The sequence below is a fragment of the Cucurbita pepo genome, chromosome 1 (assembly GCF_057944985.1).
Source record: "Cucurbita pepo subsp. pepo isolate OVF chromosome 1, ASM5794498v1, whole genome shotgun sequence".
NCBI classification, from domain to species: Eukaryota; Viridiplantae; Streptophyta; class Magnoliopsida; order Cucurbitales; family Cucurbitaceae; genus Cucurbita; species Cucurbita pepo.
Window position 1 is genome coordinate 2,714,288 of NC_141798.1, and position 18,344 is coordinate 2,732,631.

At 34.4% G+C, this 18,344-nt stretch overlaps 3 protein-coding genes across 3 annotated transcripts; 2 read left to right on the plus strand and 1 right to left on the minus strand.

Moving 5' to 3' along the window:
* The first annotated feature begins 938 nt into the window (after window positions 1-938).
* On the plus strand, window positions 939-7,321 carry LOC111792348 (DHHC-type zinc finger family protein). The gene is made up of 9 exons (XM_023673751.2): window positions 939-1,237; window positions 2,349-2,462; window positions 2,940-3,347; window positions 4,210-4,278; window positions 4,377-4,448; window positions 4,534-4,662; window positions 4,781-4,861; window positions 5,102-5,302; window positions 5,821-7,321. Exons 1-9 carry the CDS (start codon window positions 1,193-1,195, stop codon window positions 6,904-6,906), a joined length of 2,205 nt encoding a protein of 734 aa, XP_023529519.2. The 5' UTR covers window positions 939-1,192; the 3' UTR covers window positions 6,907-7,321.
* Window positions 7,322-8,145: 824 nt separating this feature from the next.
* On the plus strand, window positions 8,146-13,640 carry LOC111804476 (gamma aminobutyrate transaminase 1, mitochondrial). The gene is made up of 19 exons (XM_023689298.2): window positions 8,146-8,382; window positions 9,157-9,278; window positions 9,384-9,468; window positions 9,592-9,664; window positions 10,017-10,114; window positions 10,220-10,312; window positions 10,422-10,495; window positions 10,591-10,629; window positions 10,724-10,812; window positions 10,898-10,974; window positions 11,060-11,134; window positions 11,598-11,645; window positions 11,739-11,822; window positions 11,906-11,993; window positions 12,084-12,162; window positions 12,450-12,540; window positions 12,625-12,703; window positions 13,084-13,199; window positions 13,281-13,640. Exons 1-19 carry the CDS (start codon window positions 8,341-8,343, stop codon window positions 13,350-13,352), a joined length of 1,524 nt encoding a protein of 507 aa, XP_023545066.2. The 5' UTR covers window positions 8,146-8,340; the 3' UTR covers window positions 13,353-13,640.
* A 138-nt stretch (window positions 13,641-13,778) lies between these two features.
* LOC111804483 (uncharacterized) lies at window positions 13,779-14,390 on the minus strand. The gene is made up of 2 exons (XM_023689310.2): window positions 14,224-14,390; window positions 13,779-14,106 (listed from the first exon to the last, which is right to left on the minus strand). Exons 1-2 carry the CDS (start codon window positions 14,317-14,319, stop codon window positions 13,993-13,995), a joined length of 210 nt encoding a protein of 69 aa, XP_023545078.1. The 5' UTR covers window positions 14,320-14,390; the 3' UTR covers window positions 13,779-13,992.
* Window positions 14,391-18,344: the final 3,954 nt, after the last annotated feature.

Genomic DNA, 18,344 nt, shown 5'->3' on the forward strand with positions numbered 1-18,344 from the left:
AATTGAAAAAAAAAATATATTAAATTTAATTACTAAATTTGTTAGTTTATTTGATGATAGTCCACGAATTTATGAAAGTTAATATAAAAAAAATGAGTTTTTTTTATTTAGACTTTATAATAAATTAATAATACAACTTTCATTAAGATATCTCATTTAATTTGTCACGTCTTATTCAATCAATTTACATCATTGATTACATATAATTGATTAAGCATTAGTTTGAAATTTTATTAAATTCAAATGCATTATCATGCTCGTCCAATATATAATAAATTACAAATGTCTAATTCAAAATAAATGATATTTTAAAATATGACTTTTTTTTCTAGAATTAAAATGGGGTGAGATAATTTATTTATTTAGTTAATTTAGTCTTAATTTGTCAGGTCAAAGTTTTAGTCATTTATTTATTATTTTTTTCTCGTCTAAAATTGTAAATAACTGACATGAAATATATATTTGAGATTTAAATTATTCTGTCATTAAACAATTATTAAATTTTAAATAATTAAACAGAATAAAAATAATTTAAGAATAAAATCATAACTCACCTGATTGGATATATATTCTAAATTAAAAAATTAAAAGATAATAGATTCAAATCAAATTTTTATCTACTTAAATTTTTTTAAAAAAAATTATAAATCTATTAATCATGAAAATCTAAAATTAAAAGATTTTAATGAAATAAAAGAAAAAGAAAATAGGCGTGGGACCCACAAAACGGCGAACATTAAATAACGTCTCTTCCTTCATCTCATCGGCTTTATACCTAACACCTCCAACTCACAGCTCCACGCATTAAATTAATTAACCACATAATTAAAAACCTAAAGGTAATTAAATAATTTAATTAAAATTAAAAATCCAATTAATTAATTAATTTCAGATTTAACTATTTTAAACCCCGTTCTCTTATTCCTCAGATTCTTTGTCAACGCTTTGCCTTGACGGCCCCCCTTCTCTTCCATCTGCCGTTCCTTTTCACTACTTCGCCGCTACCATTTTTGATCATCTCTTTTCACGAACTTGTTCTCATCTGCAGCTCACATTAACTGTATCTCTCTCTCTCTCTCTATCTCTATTTTGATTTTGGTTTCTCTCTCTTCTGCTCGCCGGCCGGCCGACGGCAGTGTGGGAGTGGGTTTGTTCGGCAGTGTGTGCATTGTGGTGTTTTAATTGTGGAGTTATGGTGAGGAAACATGGATGGCAACTGCCTGCTCATACTTTTCAGGTATTCCACCCATGCGATCGTCTTCAGTTTGTTTCTTGTTGTTGTTGTTGTGGGTTTTTTGGTTTGGCTGTTTTAGGGTTTTGTTCTGCCAATGTGTGCTTTCTCTCTCGGGGAATGGCTGAGTTGTGGTGGGTAAATTTGATTTTCTTGTGCGTTTGTTCGTTGCTGATTTTCTGTTGCTTTACTCTCACTCTCTTCCGAGTGTGGATGTAGAGACTTTCTTTTTTTGGTTCTGTTTTTCCTACTGTGATTCGTTGGGTAGTTAGACTGGGATTTGGTCTGGTAGGCTACAGAGAGAAGCGAGAAGAAATGTTGTAGTGATTCTGTAGCTTTCAAGACTATTAAGTCTAAAATAGTTAATTTCTCGAGTCCTGTGTGATATTGCGGCTTGTGATATCTCGATGGGATTTTCGTTCGTGGTCTATTTTTCTTCCATTTTTGGGCTTGGAGAATTGGCTGAGGGATAGGCGTCTATGTTGGATCATTTACTCAAAGTTGGAAATGGATTGGTTTTCTGGGATGTAGCTTGCGGGAAGGAAATATGAGGGGTTTCTTAGTCTTGTTATTTATAAAAATTGATTAGAAACTGTTCTTAAGATTCTTTTCTGGATGTTAAAATTACTGTTTATGATTTGAACGTTAAGCTGTTCTAGAAACAAGCTGTCGAAGAGAGCAGTGTGGACGAAATTTTTGTCCTGAAAAACAGAAAATAGTTTTTCAAATCAACTTCTTTCAATCCCCAAGCACTTAACTATTCACTTGGGTTGTGATGTAGCTCAATGACGTGAACCAAAGTATTTACTTGTCATAATATGTATTGTGAACATTTAGTTTTTTTTTTTTTTTTTTTTTTGTTCCTGCTAAGTTTTATCCTCAACCTAGGAAAATAGAGAAGTCTGATGTTTAATTCAACATTAAGTCTAAAATATGTGGGTCACAAATTCATGTGTTGAAACATATACTCGATCTGCTAGATTTTTCCCCTTGTGACATTGGTTAGTACTGTTGAACCCAGGAATGTACTTCAAAAGCTTCAAGTCTTTCTTTTTTTTTTTTTTTAAACTATTATCAGTTTTGAGCTGCTTTCTAATAGTTTTTTGCTTACATATAGGTCGTCGCAATTACTGTCTTTTGCTTGCTAGTGGTGGCGTTCTATGCTTTCTTTGCTCCTTTCCTTGGAGGCCATATCTGGGAGTACATACTGATTGGCGTTTATTCACCAGTGGTATGCAATATTATTTGAGCAACATTAACACCCCCCCCCCCCCCCCCCAAAAAAAAATAATAAAATAAAAAATAATAATAAAAATCAAGCACGTGTGACCTCGTTGTTGACCCTATCAGTTTTCTTCCTAGCTCAATTTCTGGGCATTTCACCTTTTTTTACTTTTCCCTTGCAAAAACTGTTCATCACAAATTTTTTATAATAAAATTTGTTGTATTATCCCAGTTTTTTTTCTGGTAATACAGGCACCTTTTGTCTCTTTTTTTAATATAAATACACACTCACACATTATATACTGGGGTTTGGAATATTGAGGAGTGGATTAGTGATCCCTGAAAACCATATCCTCCTTTAGATTGACCGTGCTTGTACCATAGAATATGTATCACAACATACTGTCATTATAGTGCTTTGTTTTTCACTTAAATTGTGGAAATTAGTTTTTTTTTTTTCATTCTCTGAATCTTTGGATTGCAGGCACTCCTTGTATTCATTCTTTATGTTAGATGTACTGCAATTAATCCTGCCGACCCTGGTATTATGTCCAAATTTGATAATCGGAAAACAAACCCCAACAATAATCAAGGTTTATCATTGAAGAGTTTACCACAAAATTTAGATGAAATGGTCAACAGTAGACATTCTTCCGCATCATCAGCTTCCAGAAGTTCCATATCAGGACCTAATATGAGTAGGAATGGGTCAGTAGGAGACATTGGAAGAGTAGACAATCCAATGGAACAACCAACAGTCCGTAGTGCTGATAATATTGCACTAGTTTGTTGTGCATTATTTGTACATGAAGATTGTCGAAAAAGGGATGGAACAGCTGACCCTCTAAGTGCTGCCGAGGATGCTTTATTCTGCACGTTGTGCAATGCTGAGGTATTTGGTTTGGATGCCTCCATGCATTATCTTTGTTCCCAACTAAAAATATGTAAAGAATTTTAGTTGGTCAGAACGGTGAATGTTAATATTTTGCTTTACTTGTACATATTTTCCCTCATGCATTTAGTGGTAGTTTTATATAACCATGCAACATGGTCAAGGTTTTGAAACTTGTTCATTAGAATATAATTTTAAAATATTTTTTTGATTTTTCACATTGACGTTTGTTCATATTTTCTCCTTATCAAGATTGGTCTTAATCTTTATTGAATGATAAGAACAACACTTTTCCTGGAGACTCGTGATTATTTATTAGCGACAATGACGTATAGGCCATTTAGTTTGAGATGTAAACTGCCAACCAAGTATCAGTCTACTGGATACAGCTATATCTTTACCGATATCAGAAAAACCTTTCCTGGTTTCTAATGTAGCACCCATCATTTTTATTATAATTTCATACTATGAGTCTAAGGCATCATAAAACTTTTGGTCTTCAGATTCTTCTTCTTAATAGATAGGGGAATTGATGTAATACTGTTTTTTCAAATGTTACATCTATACCCTTTGATTCATCTATTGAAATCAATGTTGTTCAATGAGTTTAAAGGACTAACGGTTGCTTATATATGACCAATAATATCATTCTATATTCTCGGTTTATATTTACCTCTCCATTTACTGGGCTAGACCTAATCATTTAGCAACTGATTTTTTGCATATACATTTTTGGAGCGACATACTTTCCCGAAGGTTTACATGCATAATTCTTTTTTCATTGGCTTAGCTGCATGCTTCTTTGGTCCCAAAATTTTTATTTCAGTTTTATGAATGAACTATGAATGGTTGTGTTGGGCAGGTGCGCGAGTTCAGCAAACATTGTAGAAGTTGTGATAAATGTGTTGATGGCTTTGATCACCATTGCCGGGTATACCTTTTGTTTTTTAAGTCATTTAGTTTGTTTTAGATTTTCATTATGTTAAGGTTTTTACTTGGAGATTGACTCTCTTTTCAACGTGGCTGCAGTGGCTCAATAACTGTGTGGGGCAGAAAAACTATATTACCTTTATTTCTCTTATGGCAGTAAGTCTTGTTTGGGTAAGTATTAAATAATGAATGCTGTTCTATGAAACCACAGTATACTCCCTTTTGCTGCCAATAACATTTTGTCTTTATGGTTCAGCTTATTGTTGAAGCTGGAGTGGGTATTGCGGTTTTTGTGCGTTGTTTTGTTAATAAAAAAGGCATGGAAACTGAAATTATTGATCGACTTGGAAATGGCTTTTCTCGTGCCCCCTTTGCCACAGTTGTGGTAAGAACAAATTAAATAATTTCAGCTTGTACCGGATGCAAAAATTTTGTAGCATGCCTATAACAGACAAAAAATCAAGTGAAGTGCTAATTGCTAATCTAAATTTGGTTCTACCCAGGCGTTATGCACTGTAGTTTCCATGCTAGCCTGTATCCCACTGGGCGAACTGTTCTTCTTCCACATGATATTAATAAAAAAGGTAAGTGGTGAGAGCTTAAATATTGTTTTTCATTTTCCATGACGGCGATGATATTTACTTGATCTTTGGGAGATACGGTGGTATGGGTTAATAGTTCAATATACAGTGCTTCATTTGAAATCAATACAATATTTCTATATCTTTCATCAATTCGGTAAATTAATGGATCTTCGATTAGGCAGTTAATTGGGGCTTGGAACTCCTCATTTCCTCACCAGTTATCTACGTGTGTTGAAATAGGGGATTACAACCTATGAATTTGTTGTTGCGATGAGGGCTACGAGTGAGGCACCTGCAGGAGCTTCTGTTGACGAAGAATTGCCAAATATAATATACTCTCCATCTGGTTCTGCTACCACTGGTTTGAGTGGCGGAAGTTCTCTTGGTTTACAATACAAGGGGGCATGGTGTACACCTCCAAGAGTTTTTATTGATTATCAGGTATCTTTATTTTGTTCTTTATTAAGAAACTTACCTTTTCCTTCGCACTTTTTGGTTGTTTGTTTCCAGTTTTTCACTACGGTAAGTATTTTATGTATCTTGATAGTTATTTTTCACGTGCTCCTATTTGATTATGTCTAAATTCAGAAAGGGAGAAATTGAAGCATGGGCTTTGGAAACCAAAGCATTACGAATCAGTAAATGTAACTGAGCGCAAAGAGGTTTTCAATTAAAAATATGGAAGGATAAAAATTTATATGCAACTTTTTTACTAAAATGTATTAGCGTGAAGCCATGGAACATTAACAAATTTAGTTCAAGCTCCTTTATCATCTGTTGTGCTGTCGACGATAACTTCTCAATTTTTTTCCGTAACCCTCTGTGTGGAAATGACTACATCATACTACTCTGTGATTGGCATTTTCGCTTTGATGTTATTTATCATATTTCTGTTTTATCCTTAGAGACCTAGCTCACAAGATTCTTTACTACTAACGAAGCCCATTTAAATGCATTAGGATGAAGTGGTGCCTCACCTGGAGCCAGGAATGGTCCCATCTACTGTTGATCCAGATGCAGTTGGAGCTTCTGAAAGAGGGTCAAAAGTGCCCAAACGAGCTGTTCGTCTCAGTGCTTGGAAGCTTGCAAAGCTGGACTCAAATGAGGCCATGAAGGCAGCAGCCAAAGCTAGAGCATCATCATCTGTTCTGAGGCCTCTTGATAACCGCCGTTTCCAAGATCCTGAATTGAGCTCCAGCGGAAATGTAAGCGTTAGAAGCAGTGTGAGTATTGACACTGGTGTAAATAAAGAGATCAAGCATGATCTTAGGCTCTCTCCCTTAAGAAACTCTTTGGCTCCTGGTCAAGCTAGTCCCGATGATTACGAAACCGGAACGCAGAGCATGAGTAGCTTCAGTAGTCCAAGCCATGTGCATGAAACAGTCACTCTCAGTCCTCTCCCACATGGTAACGGTCTGGGTCGTTTTACCGCTGCATCATCACTTCCTGTTCCTGAACATCCGTATTCTTCCAAGGCATCCTACCCTATCGCCACTGACCCCAGATTGCATATTTCTGGGCTTGATGATAAGGTTGCTCGGAGGGGAGGCATTACTGATCCATCGCTTCTTTCAGCTCCAGCCACTTCTCTTCTCAGAGACGTCAGAAAGACATCTGTTGTGTGGGATCAAGAAGCCGGGAGGTATGTCTCAGTTCCTGTATCAGCTTCAGAAACTCGTCCTCCTAGATCGTCTGTGCAGATAGGTTTGCCGAGTTTAAATGCTGAAACGAGCAACAATGCCCGAAAGTCAGTTGTTCCATTGCAACCCACATCATCTTCCAACACAAAAGCTCCATTGCAGCAATCAGACAAGTTAATGTACACAGGAGATTCCATTTTCTTTGGTGGTCCTCTGCTGAATATCCCTTCTCGAGACGGTTTGAGAAGCGATAGGGTTTCCACCTCGAGAGAAAGCCAAGAAAGAATGACAGCAAACCTAACTCGGGAATCAAGATTCAAAAGGGATTCAGCTTCAAACCAACTTCCTGTTTTTGTCCCCGGTGGTTACGAACATAACCATCCATCCGCTTCTCGTTTAAGGTAGGTACATAGGTAGGTCGGTCGGTCGGTTGGTCGGGTCAGTTTTGAAAGCATATGATTTTGGCTGTCTGAAAGGTGTAATTAGAAAGAAAGCCAAATGGAGGGGGGTCTATTATTGATCCTCAAATCTTGCGCTACCTGACATTGTTTGCAAGCTCAATTGGTCGGTACAACATGCGAAGCAGTTTCCTCAAAGGATGCATTCTAATTGAGGTCGGAATCTCTGTTTTTCTCCATCTCTCAAAGTTGTAGCCAAAAGTATATTCCTAGTTTTTTTTTTTTTTTTTTCTAATTATTTTTTTTTTTATTATTTTATAATTCTTAGCCTATGAACTCCATTGAATTATTATCATCCACTTCATTTCTCCAATATTTTTTCTAATAATTAATTGACACCATCATTTACCAGTGGATTAAAATCCAATGTTTATTATTAAAATATGTTATTGGATTCTTTTAATTTTCCGAAAATAATCTTTTAGCTGTTTATTAAAATTAAATAGACCCATTTGGTCAAAACATTATTGTGAAGTGTTGTGGATGAGATTTGGTGTCCAATGTGTATTAAAATCCCAATAAGAATAGGATAGACATTAAGTGAGTAGTTGGTGGTGTGGAGTCCAAATTGGCCTCTTCTTTCATTTTCTGTCCTTATCTCTTGGAAGAAAACTGCCAATTTGATTCTTATTTTTCTTTCAAATGGTCAATTTTGTCCCCCTTTTGTTTTTATTACATCACATGTTTTTTTTTAAATATATATGAGAAAACGCATTGCTCCACAAAACCGAAATCGAATCGATTTAGTACGAGTCCAGAAAAATGAACCAAACTCTACCCGAAATGCTAATCCAACTCAACCCTTGTGGATTGGTCCGAGTTGTTAGATTGCTGGTGGGTTGAATGTACACCCCTATTACGTGGTTTATAAATTATATTATATTTTATTTACATTACAAAATAGAAGTGACCCATTAAAAAAATATATTTAGAAGAACTATTATTTTTAAATAAAAAATGGAGAAATGAATAAAAAATAGGTAGAGATAGAATAGGAAAGAATATTTGATTCCATTTCTATTATTACAATTGTTATCTCTAATTACAATTGTTAAAAGGGCTCATAAGATTTCTATTATTATAAAAAGGAATTTTTTATTTATTATTATTTCTTTTTCCGGAAAGTAAATTACTTTATGAGGGATTGAGATTACGTGGACGGATTAATAAGAACAATCCTTAGGTGAGACTAAAATATTTGTTTGACCTTTCTCTCTTTGCGTCACTACGTTTCTGAAGCGAAGTTTCGACGCATGGAACACGATCCCAGACCCACGGATCGATTACCGGCTCACTAGCTTCCAATTTTCTATAATTTGAGCACCACACACCCATTTCAGCTCCATTTTTCTCGCTTGCGTTTGTAGGAGACCAAGCGACAATGGCCTTCAATCATCTCCTTCGTTCTACTCTTAGGTCTCAGGTATCAGATCAAATGCCCATTTCAATCGCTTTTTGATTCCGTACTTTGATTTTGTTTGTTTGCTTGCTTTGTTGGATCGGTTGCTGCTTTGTTTCGTTCTGTTTTTTGGCTTTCTGAGTCTGCGATTTTGTTTCTGATGTTCGTCATTTTCGTGTTTATCCATTGAAATTTGTGGAAATCTATTTGGTTTCTTTTTGTTTTTCAGTGATTTTTCGTTTTGAAGATACTTGCCATCGGTGATGCTTTACTTTTCCTGCTTTGATCTAATCATCAGCATCATTATTAGTTTTGTTTTTAATGCATCATTGGTGGGAACACGCATGATAAAGCGTGATTGAAAAATTTCTCCTGTGTTTTGTTTTTAAGTTTAAAACCGATGGGATTCTGTTTCTAGTGGCGCTTCTCTTTCCTGGGCAGGTTGTTCTTGAGTTATCTTTGTTGTCCTCTGTTTTAATCTGCATTCGTAGTTTCAGATTATCGAGTTTGAATGAGGAATCGAAATCAAAGGCTACTTAGAACAATAATTTTAGAAGCTAATGTTTTCCCTTTAATTATTTTGTTGTTTATGAAGTTGTTACTATGTAACCTTCATAATTTGGTTTCCTCTGCGCATGCCAACATGAATTTAAAAGGTGAAACTAATTTTATTTTTCGACAATATCTATCATTTGATATCAGCAATGCCAAGTTAGATCCTCTTTCTTGGTAACAGTTCCCCAAGAGTTTTTCAAATTATGATGGTTCTTTCTCTGTTTTTCTTTTCTCTTTTTGTAGTTTGGTAGCTTTACAAAAGCCGTCACTGCTTCTAGTAGAGCTTCACAGGAACATGGCATCCTAGCTCCCTGTCTGTCCCACTTCTACGGTACAGGGGCTTCAGTTCAAAAAGATGATCCAGGGTACATTTTGTTCCTTCTTTGCATTCTCATGCATGATTTGTGATATCAATGCTTGCTTGGATTACATTGAGTTTCTCATCGACCACAAACATGCTTGAATTTCAGGTTTAAGGGGCATGATATGCTTGCACCTTTCACTGCAGGATGGCAGACCACTGATGTTCATCCACTAATCATAGATAAATCCGAGGTATCAGCCTAACGATATCTTCCAATCTAATGGATAATAAAAGAGAAGTTATGTTCGTTCTGTTTTGATTTAATTAGAAGGTATAGCCTTTTCATTCAGACTTCGAATTCTATGGTGATACAGGGCTCATATGTATATGACATTGATGGAAAGAAGTACCTTGACTCTCTTGCCGGTCTATGGTGCACATCCTTAGGTACCACAAAACAGTTCCATCGTCGTTGTTTTATCCTACTAGCTTACATGCTGATTCTAGACTCCTAGTTATAATTTGGAGTTTTTCGTAACTTTTCGGGATACAAAAAAAGATCAAAGACGGATGAGAATCAAGTATGTTAATTTGATAGCCTCAGGTTCATTAGTTTCAAATGCTCCAAATGTTAGTCCAAATTTTGGATGCAGCAGACATAAGGATTGGAGAATTTCTTGGTATAAAAAGTACTGGCATTTTAGTATGATGCAAATTTTTGAATGCTTTATATGATTTGAGTACTTTTCTTTTCTAAATTCTTTGGTTTTAGTTAGTTAAGCAATGTTGGAATTTGTAGGGGGAAACGAACCACGACTTGTGGCAGCTGCTACTGCACAATTGAATACCTTGCCATTTTACCACTCCTTTTGGAATCGTACAACGAGGCCTTCTTTGGTATCCTATGCAACCTTGACCTTTTTTTTGCACTCTTTTTGCAGTTAAGAAAGAAAGAAATGCTCCTTTCATTAGTTTCACTTTCTTGCTGTTCTTATGTGACAGGATCTGGCAAAGGAACTCCTTGAAATGTTTACTGCTAGGAAAATGGGGAAAGTATTTTTTGTTAACAGTGGTTCAGAGGCCAATGATACTCAGGTTTTTTTTACTCGCAAATAAAGGAAGAAAAAACTATGAAACTAACAGGACTGAAAGCTCTGCAGCAATGCAACCAAGTAATTCATTTTGTGCTTAAAACGTGTGATAGGTCAAGCTGGTATGGTACTATAACAATGCACTTGGAAGACCGAATAAGAAGAAGTTCATTGCTCGCTCAAAAGCGTAAGCGAAAATCACTTGGCTGATATTGATATGTATCATTTCTTTCTGTTCTGTTCAATTAACTATTTTCTTCCTTGCACTCTTCTATTCAACAGGTACCATGGCTCAACATTAATATCAGCCAGTCTTACTGGGTAGGTTAAATGAAAAGGAAATGGACATTATATCTGTTGTTAAAAGGAATACTTACTTAAGTTCTAATTGTTGTTTGGATATATTTTTCCACAGCCTTCCGGCTTTGCACCAAAAGTTTGACATTCCAGCTCCATTTGTTCTGCACACTGATTGTCCACATTACTGGCGTTACCATCTTCCAGGTTCTGATCTATGCCTGGATAGACAGTCAGTTCACATTCTTTTACTTTTTTTCACGTCGTTCAATTGCTATCATCCTTATCTCAGGTGAGACAGAGGAAGAGTTCTCAACCAGATTAGCCAAAAACTTAGAAGACCTTATACTCAAGGAGGGACCAGAGACGGTAAGCTTGAATACTCTACTTTGAATTACAATATGGCATGATACAATAATTGATTTCTTCTCCCATGTCTGGTTTTACCCTTCAGATTGCTGCGTTCATCGCTGAACCTGTCATGGGAGCTGGTGGTGTGATTCCTCCACCTGCTACTTATTTTGAAAAGGTAAGCTCTTTAAACTGCAAAGTTATTGAAGAAAACTCAATTTATTAACGCTGACATTAACCTAAACTATGAGGACTGGCTTGTTTACACGATTGCATGAATAAACTCCATCAACCTCACTATCTTATCGTGTATGCTCATTATCAGAAGCTGGCTTATGAAAATTTAGGCAGTTGGCCCTTCATTCTTAGCTGTTTGCTCGAACTTACTGCAAATACAACTTCGGTCACTAGCTTGTTGATGAGATTAGGCAAATTTAAACCAAAAGCTTTGAGGATGACAAAAGCTGGAATCTCCTTAGTATGAGCAATCCAGGAAAAAGAAAAGTTCAGATGAATCAGGAAACTCAATGAAACAGATTTCTTCATTGCTTGTGGACCAGACTCATCTTTAGGACACAGTTTTTGCCTCTGTTATTAATATTCCAGTTATGTGAATGATGCATTTCTTATTTATGTTGCAGATCCAAGCTGTGGTCAAGAAGTATGATATACTTTTTATTGCTGATGAGGTACATGCTAATTGCAATTTTCTTCATCATTTAACTTTGTTTAGAAGAATGATTCCAATATGAACCAGGAGCTATCTTCAATATTTATTATAGGTAATCTGTGCCTTTGGAAGACTAGGGACAATGTTTGGATGCGATAAATACAATATTAAACCAGACCTTGTATCTCTTGCAAAGGTGAAGTTCGAACAGATTCAACTTAACCAGATATCTTGTTTCATCGTTTTTGTTTGAGTCTGACAGTGGACTGGACTGTGTAGGCGCTTTCCTCGGGATACATGCCGATTGGAGCTGTTATTGTGAGCCCTGAAATCTCTGATGTGGTTCACTCTCAAAGCAACAAGCTTGGTACATTGCCTATAGAATAAACTAGTCGTCACCGTTAATAAATTTGAGTCCAGTAACTTACCTAGTCCTGTTCAATAATATTACTTCCAGGTTCCTTTGCTCATGGATTTACATATTCTGGACACCCGGTTTCATGTGCTGTTGCAATTGAAACACTCAAGATCTACAAGTATGTTGCTACACCATTGCTTTTGGAGTTCTAATATTCGTTGATTGAGAATGGCAAAGATAACCCTTAAAATTATCATATTGGAGTTCGAGGGTGCAATTATTGTTTTGAGCATAAAAACAATATATGTAATTGTTACAATACAAACTGACATATAGGATGGAATGGAGTGTGTCACAATTGCACTTTTCTTGGCACTTTTCTTGGCAGTAGCAAGCATGACCGTGACATAGTGCATATGTTTAAAATTACCATATTGTCGGGAAGTTTACTTCATTTCATTGTAGGGAAAGGAATATTGTGGATAAAGTAAATAGCATTTCCTCAAGGTTTCAAGATGGCCTTAAAGCTTTCTCTGACAGCCCTATCGTTGGAGAGGTACAGAGAGTTCCTCAAGTAATTAGGTTTGGCTTATCAATCTGAACCATTTTCAGTTCTTAACAATGACCGTGATTTTTGCAGATACGAGGGACTGGCTTGATCTTGGGCACAGAGTTTGTAGACAATAAATCACCAAATGATCCCTTCCCTCCTGAATGGGGTATGTTTTATGTAATTCCCATGGTTAGTTATTCATCTTAATGGCTCATCTCTAGAAAACAGCTTGCGAAGGTTTGGTTCGCCCCAACTTTGAAAGTCTTGAAAAAAGTATCTGACACTAGAAGAACTTAACACAACACAGTAGCTCTCATGTCTTTACTTTTGGTTTCCTCAAAAGACCTTATACCAATGAAGATGTGTTCTTTACTTATAAATCTACGATCATACTCTTAATTAGTCGATGTGGGACTCCCAACAATATCATCATAATTTTGGATCAGCTTTACCTCAAAATCACAGACCCAGAAATTTAGTGGACCTTGATTTTGATCTACCGGGGCCATACTTATGATGAAAGCTTGTTATTTGCCTTGAAAACAGGAGTCGGTGCATACTTCGGAGCCGAATGTCAGAAAAATGGTATGCTTGTACGTGTTGCAGGGGATACTATAATGATGTCTCCACCATTTATCATCTCTCCTCAAGAAGTTGATGAGGTATCCCTGAAAGCTTATTGGGATTGATTTTCAATCTCAAAACACTTTTGTTAGAATTTAAGTCATTGTTCTTGTTTCCAGTTAATCAGCATCTATGGGAATGCACTAAAGGCTACTGAAGAGAGAGTGAAGGAGCTGAAGGCTCAGAGGTAGCTGCTGCAAATAATTACAGCGAAAGGGCTGAAGGAACCAGATCCTGTCTTGCTTGCTCTAAAGGAACAAAGAAACCCTTGCCCGTGATGGTCAAATGCTTTGATGGTGGTGAAAAGTTCGGCTTGTGTCTTGTACAGAAGACATGAATGATATAGTCTGTAATCTTGTCCCACACCAATTTGTAAGTTGAAATAAAGCCTTGGATGCTGTTGAGATATGTCACTCAACTACTAGATTCTTAAGATCATCTCTGAATAATAACAAGTTTATATGGGTTTCAAAGTTAAATTTGCTCCCTTTCTGAAACATTTCTTATAATAATAATAATTCTGCTGAAGCTAATTCAATCCTCAACAGAAGCACTGGTACACATTTTCATGGGAAAGTGAGGTATTTGTTGAAAGTTTTTGTGAGATCCCACGTCGATTGAAGAGGAGAACGAAACATTCTTTATAAGGGTGTGAAAATCTCTTCCTAACGGATCGTGAGAGATTCGAGATTGGATGGAATATCTCCAATGTTTGTTCACTTAGAGAACTCATCACATGTATTAACTTAAAATATACAGATAAGGCACCAAAACAAGGAATGATGAAAGCTTAAAGAAAATGAAGAACAGTGAGAAGTAAGAGAGAAATTCTCATCGTTTGGCTTCCTTTTCAGCCTTCCTTCTCGCTCGCCTCTCTCTCGAACTTGCAGTCATCTTAAACCCTGGATTCTCATCCTCAGATTCATCCAAATCTCTGAATGATTTCTTCACATTCCTCCAGATTTAAAACCATTAATTTTCCATAATAATCACAAACAGAGAACGAACAGCGACAACAAATCCATGATCTCAAAATAAAAGAAAATGGAGAAAGAAGGATACCTCTCGAATCTCAGAAAAGCTTACGGCGTAGAAGGTAATGGCTGCCGCTGCAACAATGCCCATCAATGGAACCCCCAATTGCTGCAATCCATCCATTTTCGCTTTCAAGTTTCTGTGGAGTTCAGTCGTATTTGCCCTTTGCCCTTTGCCCTTTGGAGATTTTAGATAAGGTTTTAATTAAAATAATAATTTGATTTTGAGGAGCCAAGTTCCTCTCATTTTAATTAAAATAATAATTATAGAGAAGAAATTTCCACGTGTCAGCCTCCACGTCCATCTCAACTCGCCTTGCCCTATCAGACCCAATATGACTAGTCCGCCAACGTGGATCATTCAACACGCCGCAAGTCAAAGGTTGTCTTAATTTTTTTTCCTTCATTTGTGGGTATTATTATTCTATAAAATAAAATGTAGTGATTTATAAGTCCCACACATATTAATGTATAATTAATGAGTTCATAATTCAACTTTGATATGAAGTATACATGAAATAACTTTTGTTCATAAAATTCAAATTTGGGACATAATTCTTCTAATAAATATAAAAATTTCCTTTAAACTTTCAATTTAATTCCATAAAATACAATAAATAATTTGAAGTTGAAAGCTCCATTTTCTACGTTGAAATAAAAAGGAAGAATAAAAAAATAATAATTTTGACACAAATTTCCAAAAATAAAATACTTGTTTTTAATTACGTAATATAATTTTCAGACGCCAAGATTGGGACGAGGAAGTTGGAAAAACAGCGTATTAATTTGACCTCATTTTCCATAAATACCCCTCCCAAATAATGTAATAACTAATTATGCCCCCGTCAGGTCGAGCTTCCAAAGACATTTTTTCCCGACCAATAACACTTTTATGAAAAAAAATTTGGATCCACTCAAAATTTGACGTATCCAACTTAACCTAATCCTCTATTTTTGAATTGGGTTGTCGGGTTTTTTCTCTTTCTTAATTATTTATAAAATTTTACTTAGGATACATGTTACATTAAAAACAAACATTTACAAATTATCGTGCATCACTAATAATTTTAAAAGAAGATTGGAATGAGTTGATTATAGTTGGTAACCTTATTTTCGAGTTGGTCGGGTTGACCCAACCAAAAAATATCAATTAACGAACCGACTTGAATTTTTCAATTTTCCATAAATTCAACCCAACTCAACTTTTAGGGATTGGGTTCAATAGTTCTGGGTAATTGAGTTACTCAATCATATAAACATTCCTATATTTTTAAATTATTATTGAGGAAGGATCAAGCTTCGAACATAAATAATGCAAAAATAATAATAATAATCAAATCTCTTATTCTCAATAAATTTGATGGGTAATTTATCAATAATTATATTTTAGTGCGTGTCAATTCAACAACTAAAAAATAATTTCTTACATCTGATTTAATTTGCAATTGAATCCTTAAATTTTCAGACTCGACAAATATATCCTTAAAAATTCTTACTTTTATTCAAATTTTGATGTAATATTAATGGAATGATAGGATGGAATTTGTAAATAATAAAAATTATCGTAAAAAGAATTGAATTTGATTATAAAAAAAAAAAAAGGGGGCATTAGTGAGATAATTGTTGGTAGGAGGGGAAGAAATGGAATATAAAGAAAGTAGAGGGGTCGGAATGTGAAAAGTGAGGAGGGAGCCAAAAGGGAGATGGCAGACGTCAATGTCAGGGGGGGCGGGGGATAAGACGACAGAGCGGTCATGTTTGCACGCATACAATGGGCGGTTTGGTCGGTGGCATTTTGCGTACGGTTGTCGCCGCCACTTCCGCACCAAAAAGACACCTCCTTTCTTCATCCTTTTTCAACTAATGAAAAATAAATAAATAAATAAATACTATTCTTAATAATTCATGTTATTCCCTCTTTTTGTTTTCTATTTCTTAATTTATTTCAACAACGAATTTATTATAATAATGATAATAAATGAATAAATAATCGGGACGGAGCATAGACGAGGATAAAGATGGAAAATACAAACCCCATTTAGCCAATGAAGAGAAAACTTTTTCCGCTCCCTTTCTCGTTCTCCATTCAAACGATGATTCTCCACTGTATTTGAAGTGGGTCATGTTAAACCTTCAGAAAAATATGATATTGTCAACTTTAAGCATAAACTCTCGTGACTATTCTTTTGGGTTTCCTTAAATGTCTCGTAACAACAGTGATAGTGTTTTTTATTTATAAATTAATGATCTTCCTCTTAATTATCTAAGGTGAGACTGACTCTCTTAATCATCCTCAACATGTCACTATAGCCTTGACATTAGATAAGATTTGTAATAAAATTTTACAAATTACGAACAAAAATATAAATCATGAATAAAAACAAAAAATTTAAATATAGATGCTAAAATAAACATTTTAAGAATAACATACTAAAACAACAATAAATATTATATATATATATATTTGTCTAAAAAAACATTTTAAATGTTAAATAAATTTATTTATTTTTTAACCATTTCCGATATTATTTGTACTCCCTGTTCAAGTTTGCTGACGTGGCACACTACCAAATAAAACTATAACGTCTCTGAAATGCATTTTATTTTACCATTTAAAGAATTATGTTTTTATTTAAAAAATGTGTTTATATACTGTGATTGACTAACTATAATACTAAATATTTATTTATTTTTAAATTGAGAATAGTGTCACATATGTGATGTCATCAAACATGTTTTGATTTTAGAATGTAATAACTATTTGAAGTCAAAAGTCAACTTTTTTAAATGGTTAATTATGACTTTGAAATTTGTATAAAAATTTATATTTGAATTTGGAAATTGATTCAAAAAAAAATATTTTTCTATAAAATAATGAAAATTCAACGTATTCCTAATATATTACTATCGTCATTTATTTCATTTTTAAAATATAGTTAAAATTTAAAAATAAAGGATAAAAAGATAATTTTTTAAAATTTATTCTAAATTCTTTAGTAAATAATTGATATTTAAACATTAAAAATATGTTTTTTAAATAAAAAATGAAAAAAATAATTTTAACAATTTTTTAAAACTACGGCCAAAGATGGCATGTGCTATAAAGGTGGCAAATGCAATTTGCGAAGGGTGTTTTTGTCTTTTCCTTGTCGTTGTTGTGTTTTTTTATGGAAGAAACATAAATTAACTAATAAATAATAATGTTTAAAAATTAAATTAAATCAAATACTTAAAAAGACCAAATAAACAATGAATTTTCACGCATCTACTCCACGTGATATTACCAAATTATACAAGTCCGAGCAAGAGACAAATATTGACAACTAAAATAAAGACAAAGAAAGTGTCCTATTACATGCAGATGTTCGAATTCTCTCGTTCTAAATATTAGTTAATCGAAGAGATCGATTGAATTACTAAAAAAAAAATATTAGTTAAGAGGAAGACATTATAAATTAATTTAGTCGTCGGACATTCTAAATTATTATTAAGTTGAGTTTCGGATGTCTTTTACAATAGTAAATGTTCGTTGTTAAGATTTAAACAAGAGAACAACTTACCTGACTATGAAAGGAAGACATGACCCACAGAAAATAAAGAATCTACATTGGCGTGGTGCTTAGTCACACTAGCTCTGATGTTTGAGTTAACAAGGTCAATATTAGAGATCATCGAGGATTATTGAGAGGAGTAATCCCGCATTGGCTAATTAATAATAAGAAGATCATGAGTTTATAAATAAAAAGAATATTATATCCATTGCAGCCTGAAGATTATGATCAAGGCAGACAATATTATACCATCGTAGAGATTCATGATTCCTAAAGGACATTTGATCTAGGCTCAATCTTTCTATATTGGCCTTAAATTATCTTCGCGTCCCCACATTAAAAAAAAAAAAAAAACATTTTAAAAAACTTTTATAAAGATAAATAGTGAAAAGTGGTTTTGAAAATTAAAAAAAAAAAATGCTAAAAGAAAAAAAAAATCTTTTGTAACCCTAAACCCATTATAATTGACCCTTATTTATTTTATAGCTCTTAAATTTCATACCATAAATTAAAAATCCAAAATTCAATTAATTAAGACTTTAAATTCATACCATAAATTCAAAATCCACAACGTGTCTCAATTCATATAATCAAAACT

What these genes read in the sequence shown, in the direction of transcription:
- LOC111804483 (XM_023689310.2), bottom strand. Translation starts at nt 14,319, where the DNA reads ATGGATGGATTGCAGCAATTGGGGGTTCCATTGATGGGCATTGTTGCA. An exon ending in GCTTTTCTGAGATTCGAGAG is followed by an intron (nt 14,107 to 14,223) that starts GTATCCTTCTTT and finishes AGGAATGTGAAG; the next exon opens with AAATCATTCAGAGATTTGGA.
- LOC111804476 (XM_023689298.2), top strand. Translation starts at nt 8,341, where the DNA reads ATGGCCTTCAATCATCTCCTTCGTTCTACTCTTAGGTCTCAG. An exon ending in ATATCAGCCAGTCTTACTGG is followed by an intron (nt 10,630 to 10,723) that starts GTAGGTTAAATG and finishes ATTTTTCCACAG; the next exon opens with CCTTCCGGCTTTGCACCAAA. An exon ending in TACTTTTTATTGCTGATGAG is followed by an intron (nt 11,646 to 11,738) that starts GTACATGCTAAT and finishes TATTTATTATAG; the next exon opens with GTAATCTGTGCCTTTGGAAG.
- LOC111792348 (XM_023673751.2), top strand. Translation starts at nt 1,193, where the DNA reads ATGGTGAGGAAACATGGATGGCAACTGCCTGCTCATACTTTTCAG. An exon ending in TGCCTGCTCATACTTTTCAG is followed by an intron (nt 1,238 to 2,348) that starts GTATTCCACCCA and finishes GCTTACATATAG; the next exon opens with GTCGTCGCAATTACTGTCTT. An exon ending in GCTTTGATCACCATTGCCGG is followed by an intron (nt 4,279 to 4,376) that starts GTATACCTTTTG and finishes ACGTGGCTGCAG; the next exon opens with TGGCTCAATAACTGTGTGGG.